The sequence below is a fragment of the Geospiza fortis genome, unplaced genomic scaffold (genome assembly GCF_000277835.1).
Source record: "Geospiza fortis unplaced genomic scaffold, GeoFor_1.0 scaffold432, whole genome shotgun sequence".
Taxonomy (NCBI): Eukaryota; Metazoa; Chordata; class Aves; order Passeriformes; family Thraupidae; genus Geospiza; species Geospiza fortis.
This window is the reverse complement of record NW_005054436.1, coordinates 1,722,415-1,734,768: the sequence shown is the minus strand read 5'-3', so window position 1 is coordinate 1,734,768 and position 12,354 is coordinate 1,722,415. Positions and strand designations below refer to the sequence as shown.

General features: G+C 45.0%; 3 protein-coding genes and 1 long non-coding RNA gene across 4 annotated transcripts in view; 2 read left to right on the top strand and 2 right to left on the bottom strand.

Moving 5' to 3' along the window:
* The window catches only part of BSDC1 (BSD domain containing 1), a 7,628-nt gene extending 7,465 nt beyond the window's left edge, over positions 1-163 (bottom strand). Inside the window, exon 1 of the mRNA XM_031062042.1 lies at positions 141-163. Within this exon, the coding sequence (XP_030917902.1) occupies positions 141-163 (23 nt within the window). The remainder of the gene's footprint in view (positions 1-140) is intronic.
* On the top strand, positions 161-6,091 carry ZBTB8B (zinc finger and BTB domain containing 8B). Its single transcript, XM_005427178.2, has 3 exons — positions 161-1,035; positions 3,358-3,536; positions 5,645-6,091. Exons 1-3 carry the CDS (start codon positions 162-164, stop codon positions 5,954-5,956), a joined length of 1,365 nt encoding a protein of 454 aa, XP_005427235.1. The 5' UTR covers position 161; the 3' UTR covers positions 5,957-6,091.
* A 5,320-nt stretch (positions 6,092-11,411) lies between these two features.
* Positions 11,412-12,352, bottom strand: LOC115948582. Its single transcript, XR_004082389.1, has 2 exons — positions 12,290-12,352; positions 11,412-12,072 (listed from the first exon to the last, which is right to left on the bottom strand). It is a non-coding gene; the product is annotated as an uncharacterized LOC115948582 (long non-coding RNA).
* LOC102044417 (zinc finger and BTB domain-containing protein 8A-like) overlaps positions 12,041-12,354 on the top strand; it is an 8,297-nt gene continuing 7,983 nt past the window's right edge. The window contains exon 1 of the mRNA XM_031062060.1: positions 12,041-12,126. The gene's annotated coding sequence lies outside the window, so the exon portion shown is untranslated. The remainder of the gene's footprint in view (positions 12,127-12,354) is intronic.

The window sequence follows — 12,354 nt, the reverse complement described above, 5'->3', positions numbered from 1 at the left end:
CCCGTGTCCCCGCAGCGCTGGGAAGGGGTGGCAGTGGCGGTGTCCCCGGGGGTGCCGGTGTCCCCCCTGTCCCGGTGTCCCCGTGGTCCCGGTGTCTCCGCCTGTCCCGGTGTCCCGCTGTCCCCTGTCCCAGCACTGACCCTCTGTCTGTCCCCGCAGCCATGGAGGTTCAGTCCTACTACACCAAGCTGCTGGGGGAGCTGAACGAGCAGCGCAAGCGGGATTTCTTCTGCGACTGCAGCATCATCGTGGAGGGCAGGATCTTCAAAGCTCACAAGAACATCCTGTTCGCCAACAGCGGCTACTTCCGAGCGCTGCTCATCCACTACATCCAGGACAGCGGGCGCCACAGCACGGCCTCGCTCGACATCGTCACCTCCGAGGCTTTCTCCGTCATCCTGGATTTCCTCTACTCGGGGAAGCTGGATCTGTGCGGCGACAACGTCATCGAGGTGATGTCTGCAGCCAGCTACCTGCAGATGACCGACGTGGTCAACTTCTGCAAGAGCTACATCAGGTCCTCGCTGGACATCTGCAGGAAGATGGAGAGGGAGGCCGTGGTGTTCTACCAGGCTGACAGCGGCACCTCGGCCAGGGAGGGCCCCTCCGCGGGCTCCAAGGGCGCTGCCTCCGTGTCCTCCGTGCAGGAGAAGGTTCTGGAATGCCAGCGGGACCCTCCCTGCGGGGACTGCAGTGGCTGTCACCCGCTGGAGGTGGCGGCCAGGGACCCTCAGAGCAGCGGCTCCCCCGATGGCTGCAGGAGGGTGGAACCCAAGGTGGAGTTTGAGCCCGAGCCCGCGCCCGCGGCGGCGGCCGCGCTGGAGCCCGTGGAAGAGGGGCAGCCCCTGGAGCTGGCCTGCAATAATTTGCACATGAAGCAGTTCCTGGAGGCTCTGCTGCGCACCAGCTCGGCCCCGAGGAAGGAGGACGTGGTGCATCACTTGGTCCGGGGATTTGAGGGTAGGGCTGAGGATGCTGGAGTGCCCATGAGCTCCATGGTGGACATTCACAGCGACTGGTATGGTGAGGACACAGGTGAGAGGACTCAGGGGTGCAGCAGGGAACGGCTTTGTTGGGCTCCTTTTGTTACTCTTGTCCAAGAATATTTTGCTGAATTTTTGGCACGGTGAAATAAACTCTTGTTGTGCACTTTGAAAGCAGCTGTACTTGTTTGTTTGGTGCAGCCCGTGGCAGGTGAGTATTGCTGACAGCTCTGCAGCTCCCAAATCACCCCACGCTCCACTTGGGGTGATTATTCTTTCATAAACAAACTCACTGGGACCTCGTTGAATGTTTTGAAAAAGGATTTTTCCCTCCTGGTGGTCAGAGAACAATCCAAGAGGAGCTGAGCTGCCGCAGGAGGGATCTGCTGCAGGACCTGGTGCAGCAGGAGGAGCTCATCCCATGCCAGCTCCTGCCAGTGCTGCTCTGTTTGCAACTTCAGAGGGCAGCAATCAGTTTTATCCAACACTGAGGGATTCCTGCAAGTCCATTAGGAGCACTGAAAGCTTTCAGTTCTGTGGTATGGCATAAAAATGAGGCTTTTTTCACTTTCCAGCTGCCCCGAGCCCAGCACCAGCTGGGATATCTCAGGAATATTTCCTGGCAGCACTCTCAGGAAAACCATGCCCACGTGCATTCCTCCTGATGTGGACAATAAAGATTTGGGCATTTTATCTGGTTTTTCAGAAGTGCCTTGTCCAAACAGCTTTGTGAGGACAGGAGGTGGCTCTGACACACTGTGAGTGCCACAGGTGCTGGGGATGTGACAAATGCCACAGGGCTGGCACTGACTGTCGCCAGCAAATTTATTTTCCTGTCATCTGCAGCTCAAGCTGCCTGTGTGACTTTAAAGCCAATAAAAAGTGACAAATCCTCTCGAGCAGGGCACTGATAAAATCACAACTGCAGGTTTACTCTCAGAGCAGGGCTGTCACCACTCACGCTGGTGCCTTTTGATGTGTGCCGAGGCAAGAACATCCAACACACAAATTCCGCTTCTCTTTTTCCTCTCTCAACATCTCCAGGCTGTTCATGAGTCATTAAAAAGGAAATGCTTCCAGAGTTTGATAGGGAACATCAGGAGTCCTGACAGTGTATCAGAAATGTTAGTGAGAGATGGGGTTTGAGTGGGAGTGAGGGAAAAGAAACCAAACCTTCCATTCCTTCTGCTTCTGTGCTAAAACAGGACTTGGTAGCAGTGAGGAGAGTGGGAGTTTCTCAGCTTTCAGTGGTGCTGCTGCCTCAGCTTCTTCACAAGGCACCAGAAATGAGAAATACAAACTCCTGGTAGAAGAATGGTGCGCTCAGGTTAAGAGATGAGATAAACTTCACTTTTTTTTTCAAGTCTCTACCTCTGTTCCAGTCATCCTTCACAACAGAAGGAGGGAAAACTGGCACCTGTAGAGCACTGGAAGCAAGGCAGGATTAAAAACTGGGTTTAAATGAAGTTCTAAATGCCCAGCAGGGATTTGCAATCCCTTGGGAAGCTCCAAGACTCTCACTCACATCATTAATACCAGACACACCTTTTTTGATAGTGGGTTGGATAAACTTTAATACAGAGAGTGCTCTGCAGCCTCACCTGCTTGACACACAAAACATTTCCCTCAATCAAGGCCTGGAACAGGGAAAATTAATCCTTTGGCACCACATCTCCACCTGTCTCCTGGAAGGGGAGCTGGTGCTGAAAAGCTTGGCAATGCCCACCTTTCTGTAAAATGGGATCCTCAAATTTAATTCTGTTCTTGCACCTGACTCCATAAATTGTGTATTACTTGTGGTTTGGTTTTTGGAACAGTAAAATATTGTCAGGAAATATATTGGAATCCTTCACCTCGTTATTCCCAACGGACAGTAAAAACAGAGTCATGTTTTCATATATAAATATGAAAGGACATGGCCAAAATGTTCTATTTCTGCCTGCAGTTCATGTTAAAGGTTTTAGTTTCTGATGCTAATGGTTGAATAATTTTAAAAAAAAAAGGAATAGCCAAAATGTGCTATTTCTGCCTGCAGTTCATGTTAAAGGTTTTAGTTTCTGATGCTAATGGTTTAATAATTAAATAAAAAAGGAAGTGGTTGAGATGGAGCAGAGACCCCACTTGACTAGAAGCAGATTATCGGTACTTAACTAAAAGGCTTCCTAAAATAAAATGAATGTTTTGCTGTCTTGAACAACAGACAGGCTGATTTTCCAGGGCACTGCAGCTGCATGAATTCTGCAAGGGCACAGCCGAGGAACCCCCAGGTGAGGGAAAATGCAGCTCCCACCCCAGACTTGCAGCGAGCAGCACGAGGAGGCCGAGCAGCAGCTCAGCGGGTGCCCGAGCTCACAGGCTGTGTTTTGTCCCCAAGGTGATGTGCTGGTGGTGCCCATCAAGCTGCACAAGTGCCCGTTCTGCCCCTACACGGCCAAGCAGAAGGGGATCCTGAAGCGGCACATCCGCTCGCACACCGGGGAGCGGCCGTACCCCTGCGAGACCTGCGGCAAGCGCTTCACCCGCCAGGAGCACCTGCGCAGCCACGCGCTCAGCGTGAGTCACTGCCACACCCTGCGCACCTGCACGCCACCTGAGGGGTCACAGGCCGTGGCAGGCTCGGCAGGCTGCCTCGGGTTTTAGGTTTGCCGCTTCTTTAGTGGGTGGGTCTGGGGCTGGTGCTAGGGGATGGTTATTGGAACTGCAAGGCGACCCCAAATCTGGGAAGTGATGGGCGTCTGGCTGCAAGGCTTTGGAGTGCTGAACAGTGGCCTTATCAAAACTATATTTTATTATATTACAGCTATATTAAAGAGAGATACTATACCATAGTATACAATGCTATGCTATGCTACTCTATAGACTATACCATACTATTCTATTCTATTCTATTCTATTCTATTCTATACTATACTATACTATACTATACTATGCTATACTATTTTATACTGTTCTATTCTATACCATACCATACCATTTTATACTATTACTATTACTATTTTATACAATTCTATTCTATACTATGCTACACTGCACTACACTCTAGACTATGCCATCTTTTTCTATTCTATTCTATTCTATTCTATTCTATTCTATTCTATTCTATTCTATTCTATTCTACACTATACTACACTATGCTATACTATTTTATACTATTCTATTCTATACCATTCCATTTTATACTATTACTATTTTATACTATACTATTCTATACTATGCTACACTGCACTACACTACATACTGTATTATACTATTTTATTCTATTCTATACTACACTAGATACTATTCTATACTACACTATTCAATACCATACTATGCCATTCTATACTACACTACACTATGCTATACTATTTTATACTATTCTATGCTATACTATTCCTATACTATTACTATTTTATACTATACTATGCTACACTGTGATATACTATTTTATACTATTCTTTTCTATACTATACCATACCATACTGTACCATTCTATTACTATATTACTACTATTTTATACTATACTATACTATTCTATACTATGCTACACTATACTACACTACACTATGTACTATACCATTCTATTCTATTCTATTCTATTCTATTCTATTCTATTCTATTCTATATTACACTATATACTACACCATACTATTCTATTCTATTCTATTCTGTTCTATTCTATACTACACTACACTATATACTATTCTATACTACACTATATCATACTTACTACTGAAAAACTCGTGGCTGTCTGCTGACAGTCAGGACACAGCTGTGAGTGATTGGCCAAGGAAACAAAACAGCCCTCAGCAGAATGCAATCACCAAATTCCTTCAGGTAAATAACCTTCCAGCGCGTTCCACGCGTGCGCAAACACAGGAGCAGCAGATGAGATAGGAATTGATTGGATCATTCTTTTCTCTGCTTCTCTCTGTTCAGAGGACATGTGGATACCACAGATGGTGAGCTCTCTGCACAGAGTAGGAGACAAAACAATTCCTGCTCCAGCTGGAGACCAAGGACAAATGATCCAAATCTCAGGCCCAAGAGCAGAAACCATGTGGGCTGAATAAGGATGAAGCTGTAATTGAATCATTAACTTGAATATGCAAATGGACCAAAACTTATAAAAATGTGAGATCTCATGACCAAGGTCTCTTTTGCTTCCATCCTGGAGCATCCAGGCAGAGCCAGCAGTGTGGCTGTTTCCCTGTTGTGGCAATCTCTCCAAAGCATCAAATTGCCTTTTTTCCCCCCAAATTTGCTGTTTTCCCTGCAGGTCCATCGCTCCAACAAGCCCATCATCTGCAAGGGCTGCAGGAGGACCTTCACCAACAGCCTGTCCCTGGGGCATTTTATTTTCCCAATCTGTTAGGTTGGATTTTGGGAAGGAATTCTGCAGGGTGGTGAAGGTGTGGATTCCCCATTGCTGGAATTGTCCCAGGCCAGGTTGGACAGGGCTTGGAGCAACCTGGAATTGTGGAAGGTGTCCATGGGCTGGACAAGCTTTAAGATCCATCCAACCCAAACCATTCCATGATTCTTACACCTGGGTCACCCAAATATTTTGTGGCAGAATCACAGTGGGCATTCCCCTGCCCTTCAGCAGTTTCCCTGTCATGGCAATCTCTCCAAAGCATCAAATTGCCTTTTTCCCCCCAAATTTGCTGTTTTCCCTGCAGGTGCATCGCTCCAACAAGCCCATCATCTGCAAGGGCTGCAGGAGGACCTTCACCAACAGCCTGTCCCAGGGGCTGCGGCGCTTCGGGCTCTGTGACAGCTGCACCTGTGTCACCACCACCCACGAGGACTCCCTGCCCATCAACCTCAGCCTGGTGGAAACGGCCTCAGAAGGGCAGGAAAAAGGAGATGCTGACAATGATTGGCCCATCTATGTGGAGTCTGGAGAGGAAAATGACCCAGCTGAGGATGAGGATGGCGATGACAAGCAGGAAATCCACAGGAGTTTGTCAGACAGAGAGACTTTGATGTAGCAGTGAGAGGAGAGGGGGAGCACTGAGAGGTTCCCTGGCAGTGTCTGTGACAGAAAACTGCACATTTGCTCAATCAGTGACACTGTGCTGGTTTTTATTATTCTGGGGTTTCATTAAATTGCGAGGAGAACTGGATTTTTTGATACTTTTTAAGTTTTCAGTGCTGTGCACCAGAAATCTGTGAAGAATCTTCAGTCTGGGGCTCACAGAGGTTGGACTTGAGCAGTTTCTCTGCCTGCTGGTTTTGGGTTTGCAGGTGGAACACCTCTGGGTTGTTTTTGGGGACGGGTGTTTTCAAATAATGAGTCGTGGTCCTTAATCCCTGATCTGAAAGGGACACCACCTTTCTCTGAAGATGACAAAAATGTGGTTTACATCTCTTACCTTGGGACTTTTCCAAGCTAATCTGTGATCCTTCTGTCTTAGGACAGTGTTGTCTAATTATGAACCATAAATGTTTGCTGAGACAGGGTTTGACCTGGAAACCAGGGCAGAAAAAACAGGATAACAAAAAAAAAATACTCCACAAAAATATGCTGCTGCTGAAAGGATAGACAGGAAGAATCCATCTATTTCACGTAATTAATTGCAATAATTTATAAATCAAGCTTTTCTTTCTGAATTTTTACTGCATCTTCCTCTCCTGAGAGCTCAGGCTGTAGATCTTCAGCTGTGTCTTTAATGTCACTCAGAAGTCAGCAGTCTTGGCTTAAATATTAAGCACAAATAATGGTGTTTTAGTGGCCAGGACTCAGAGAAAAGCCCACATTCTTTTCAGCTTTTTACAATAAGAATTAAAAGCTGTCAGGCAGCAATTCTGACTGTGGCAGATTGAACAACCAGACCCACACCTGGTGTAGCTGAGGGGCAGTGAAATACCTGAGCTATGCTATAAAAGAGCTCTGAATGCCCTTTTGGAATAATTTTCTTCCTCTTTTCCTGGAATTTCTTTTCAAATTCAGGGATCCTCTCATGATTTATGTTTGGTGATTTTATCCAATATTTGTTTTTTTAAAAAAACCTCCACTGTGGACCTCCTGTTTCTTTGCTGGGGCAGCTAAAGCTTTACAAAGGAGGTGAGATTTTGTCACCTTTCCAGCAGCAAGTTTTTAAGAGCTATCAAAACTCAGGCTGAGAAGCTTTAGAAGAAAACCCAGCACCACCAGAAAGCCTGTTTGCTTAGGGGTGACCTCCTGTTCCCTGACAAAGGGACAAAACTGAAATATACTGTGAAATAAGACTGTTCATGCTTCTTCACTCTGCTCTTCCTAAGTGTTTCACGAAAAGGCAAATTTGATGAGTCTTTTTGGCTGGAGCAGAATTTTTTAGACAGATTTGGCTGACAAAGAGTGAGCAGTTCCTCCCACTTGGTGCTGTTCCCTGAGGGTTTTTTGGTGTAAAGATTTTCCACTTGGCAAACCTAAAAAAACCCCAAGAGCCTTCTGATTTAACCAGGGTTTGTTCTGCATACCTCGTGCTTTTCTTGTACACGTTGAAAAAGAACAATTCAGCTTCTCCCTCTGCTTCATCCAGCAGTGCCAGTGCCCCACTGTGCTGTCAGATTTATTTGTGAGAGGTGATTCTGCTCTCACAAGTGCAGCCAAGGGTTCCTTGCCACACCAGGTAGGATGAGGAAAGAAGAATCAAAGTTCTTTTTCAAGAATTCACTTTATTGGTGGCTGCTGCAGAGAGCAGAAGGTGAAGAGACGACTTCTGGAGTGGCCTGCTCTAAGTTCCTGATGAGTGTCACCACGTAATGTGCTGGGTTTGTTTTCTGTCCCTTAATTTGGGTGAGTTTCAGTCATTCCTGTTCCAGGTCAGCTGGAAATTGGAGTTTGTAGGAGCTGGAGCACAGGACAAGAGCTTTACAGAATTCCCTGCTCTAGAGCCCCTGGTTCAGTCAATCTGAATTAAGGGACATGGAAGGGACAGCTCGTGGTGGTGCCACCTTTGGAGTGGTGAAAATCTGAAAATCTGAAAATCCTGCTGTGCTTTTGGCTCCTTGGAGCTCTCGAGCAAAATGTGGGGTTTGTAAACCTTGCTGGAATGTTTGGAAAAGCGCCTTCCAGCCTCCCAGGGCTTGTCTTTGGGACTGCTGGATTTTTGGTGAGTCCACCCAAAACCACACGGCGATAAAGGAGGGACTTTCTGCCTTGAGAGCCATGGCTAAATCAGATTTTTTTGGGGGGGGGAAACTCACTGATAGAAGTGGGGCAGGAATGTAAATAGGGATCAAATTAACATTTAGAATCATGAAGATTCCACCTCATTGTAAATACCGGTAGAAGCCACAAGACCTGGAGGATCAGCTGAGCTGCTTCTGGCTCGTGCTCCACGAGGCTGGGAAGTTCCTGGTGTGGCTGAACTCTGCTGGCCGAGCCTGTGGAGACACCTGGAGCAGGGAAAACGAACCCTTTGGAAGCTGCAGGAATGGCTGCAGAGACTTCTTTTTTCCTTCACCCTGCTGTCTTTGGTCTTAGAGATTGTCCTTGTGTGTTTGTGCCTAGAGAATGGAGCTGTCAGGGGGCCGGGGCGGGCGGGGGGAGGATTTTCCACAGGGAAACTTCCACCAAACTCGGTGGTTCCTGTTCAATTGTCATTTTGTGCTGCTTTGTTTTGTTTTCCGTGGAGTCTTTTCAGCCCTTGGATGTAGAAGAGGATGGAGTTTATTTATCCACATGCTTGTGGCCGGGGTGTTCATGTAAATCCGTTTCCTTGTGCTTTTCCACTTCGTTTTCTGGATGTTTTTTTTCCTGAAATCTTCCATTTGTAGATCCAGCCTCTACAAGCTTTGAGAAAATGATGTTGGCTGTTTGGAAAAAAAACCTTCCTGTGGTGCTTGATGAAGAGTCAAAAATCATCTTTTTAGGGGAGTTATTTCTAATAGAATCTCTTTCTCAAAGGTTTTTGAGGGCCGTGAAGATGACATATCTTAAAACTTAGCTCGTTGTACTTGACTTTGCTTAGGAATACACATTTTAATGTATTTTTGCACAGAAATGCACTGTATTTCACTGAAGGAATACATGCTGCACTGGTGTTTGTAGTGCATTTAACCTCTTGGTGCAAAACCCTTGTAAATCCTCCAAATGTGGTCGTTGAATTTCCTGATGTTTTGTAAGACGGTTTCATAACTGAAGTCCTTTAGTCCAGTAACAATGACAAATTCTTATAAACTGACCCTTATTTGTGGAAGTGACTGAACTATATTTGTGGATCTTGGAGCATTCTGGAGTTTTTTGATTGTCTAGAAAATAAAACTCTCTGAGAGGGTTGCTTTGATTTTTTTTTACCCTTCAAATGTTGACTGAGTAAACCTAAGAGTGTCTAGATTGAGGCTCACGTTTCAATTTCTGGCATTAAAATTAAATAATTAATGTTTCCATTTCATTAATTTGGTTTAAAAATCAACATATCAACTTTTGGGGACAGCTAGATTGCAAGAAAAATCAGGTTTTTGGAAGGAAAGGACTAAAAGGATTCTGTTCACTTAAACCCCAGCCAACTGAGATTTTTAGAAAATATTTTATTTTATTAACACTGGCTTGGTTTTTTAACAGTCTTTGCAGTTTTATGTTAATTCAACTTTTTAAACTTCTCATTTTTCTTGCTGGGAAGCAGACACTGAGCCCAGCTAGGAGGAGATGCATGTGGGGAGGACAACATCCCAAATATCCTTTCCAGAAAAATTTAAATTATACTGAACATTTGACCAAAAATCTCACTGCAAATAGACAATTTCTCCTTTTTTTTTTAATTTTTTTTTGTTCCATGGAAGATGTGAGATGCTGAAGAACTCAGAGGGGATGAGGGTGGTTCTCCCCACCCTTGGTGAAAAGGATTTTTTGTGGGGGAAGGAGGAGGAGAGCAGAGGTCAGAGCGTGTCAGAGAACTCGGGAATGATTTGGGGAGGAGAATTGTTTGGGTCCAGCCCTAAGCCATCAAGGTGAGCTGTATGCAAATTTGGGTGTTCCGGGAAATTGGGTGAGATAAGAGTTTAGCGAGGGTTTAATTGTCCTGCTGGAACAGGATTTGGGGTTCCACCAAACCTCAGCCTTTTCCTAAACTGGACTGTGCAGCCAGAGGGAAAATTCCTCCCTGGCCTGGGGGTTTAGGACAGGACATTCTGATTTCCTGCTCGCTTTGGGAAAAGGAAGAGATGCCCTGGTACTCCGTGGTTTGTACTCGAGGTTTGGATTCGTGCTGGAACACGAAGGTGCAGCTCAAACCCTGGGTGATTCAACTCTCCTGGTTTGGTCCTTGGCAGAGCTGAGGACAGGGATGATGACACAAACGAAGAAAACCCAAAAATCCCAAGCTGGCAGTGATCACATGAAAACTGTAATCTCATTCCTAATTCATTTCAAGGCTTTGAACAGTTCCTTAAGTTGTGCTAGTACAGGCTCTTGAGTTTTCCTTGGTAAAAAATATCCCTGGATAATTAAAGTTAGAAGATGCACCATCACTGAAGGCTGTGATTCATGAGGAATATTTATTTTGAGGACAACTGAAATCTTTTAATTGGTGCCACTGTCAATTAAACTATTATGATATGTTACATTATACCATTATATATTATTATTGTTCATCCTATTTGGTTACCAAACCCAAAGAGGAATGTATGTTAATTTTTCTATGAGCAAGAAAAATGTAATTTTTTAGCGTAATTATTCTCTGAAGAGCAGGCTCTTTGCACTCTGGCTGTGAGGAGCAGCTCCTTCACCTCCTTCACACAGCTGCCAAGCACATTCCCTCTGCATAAACTCTCCAAACAACACCTCAAGTGGAACTTTCTCAGCTGAAATTAGCTCTAAAATTTAGAAACACAACCTAAAAAAAACAAAAAAAAAACCTCTCTGATGTCTGGGCTTGTTTGGGATGCATTACTGTGCACAAATCGGCCCCATGGATGAGAAAAGCAAAGTTTGTTCTGTGCCTGTGATCCACAGCACAGCAGTGAGCAGGAGGTGCTCTGAGGAAGGCATCTGCAAAAATTCTAATTAAGCTACTCCAGATAACACTGAAATTTTCCTCCCATATTTTTTAAATTCTCTTGCCTGTTCCTGGCAGAAGGAGAACCCTCGAGCTCCTGTTGACATTGATACAAAGCCCCACTGACAGGACTGAAAGCACCACCCAGGCAAGTCAAACAGAACAAATACCTCCAGATAATTCTTTTCCAAGGGAAGCTTTCAGCTGATGAAATAATTTGGGCAGAAATGTGGGGGAAAAAAAAAATGTAGAATGTTGAGCAACAAGGTGTCCCTGCCCATGGTCTTTAAGGTCCTTTCCAGCCCAAACCATCCTGGGATTCTGTGATTCCATGTTAAATTAAAAAAGCTGCTACTTCCTTGGCTTGATAGGCAAAAATAAACTTTAAAGGAATGAATTCAAATGGGATTAAAACCTGATACTACAAATAAATGTTCTGGTTTATATATTAAACAATGTGACTGTTTAGTTGATTGTATTCTTTATTCCTCAGTGATAAGAGCTGTGAGAAGCTGGGGTGAATTCCAGTTGTTTCATGTTCAAGAATGGTTAATTTAGAATCTCACAGAAGCAGAATGGGTCTCATGAAGATTTTAGGCCTGGGTTTGAAAGGAGAATCTACAAAACTAATAAAATTTATGAAAAATGGGGAACTAAGCTGGAAAATAATATTATTACATATACATATATATATATGAATGGATATAAATTGAAGAGGAATAAATGTATATGAATTAGTGGAAGAATGGTTCTAATGATCAAAGGAAAGAGTCTTTGGATTGTTATCTTTAGATAACGTCTTTAGTCAATTTTGCTACACTGGGGAAAGAAAGATAAATTGTTTCAAGGTGGAATGTCTGAAGTTAGAGAACGGAAGGCCAAAAACGCCACAAAGGGCTGGGTTAAGGAAGAATGGTTTCCATGGGAAAATAAATATTTATGAAAAATAACTAGGGCGTCAAAATCACAGAAAAGACCCTGGTGGTAAGAAGAGGAAGGAGAAAGATACTAAACTTCGAGAGAGAGAAGGTGAGAGGTTCAGGTTTCGCTTTCAGCCATGCTTTCTTCAGAAGATAACAGATACCAACAGAGAAAAGAAGATGTCACATCTCCTTTGGAGGATGCTGCAAGAGAAAGGAGAAGGATTTGGGTCATCGAGGCCCCTGCTATAGATAAAGGTGTGAAAAGGAGGCATCTAGGGCATCCCATCCCCTCCCGGGCAGCATGCGGGGCGCTGGGGCCGAGGCAGGCGCCGGGCTGCGGCTGCAATCGCTGCGTTGCCCCTTTAATTGTGTCCCCAGCCCTCGGGCGTCTCTGTCCAACGCCCACGTCAGCAAATACCTTTTGTTTCGGTGCCGTTCGGGCTCGCAGGGCTCGGGGCTGCGGGAGCAGCGGCGCGGCGCCTG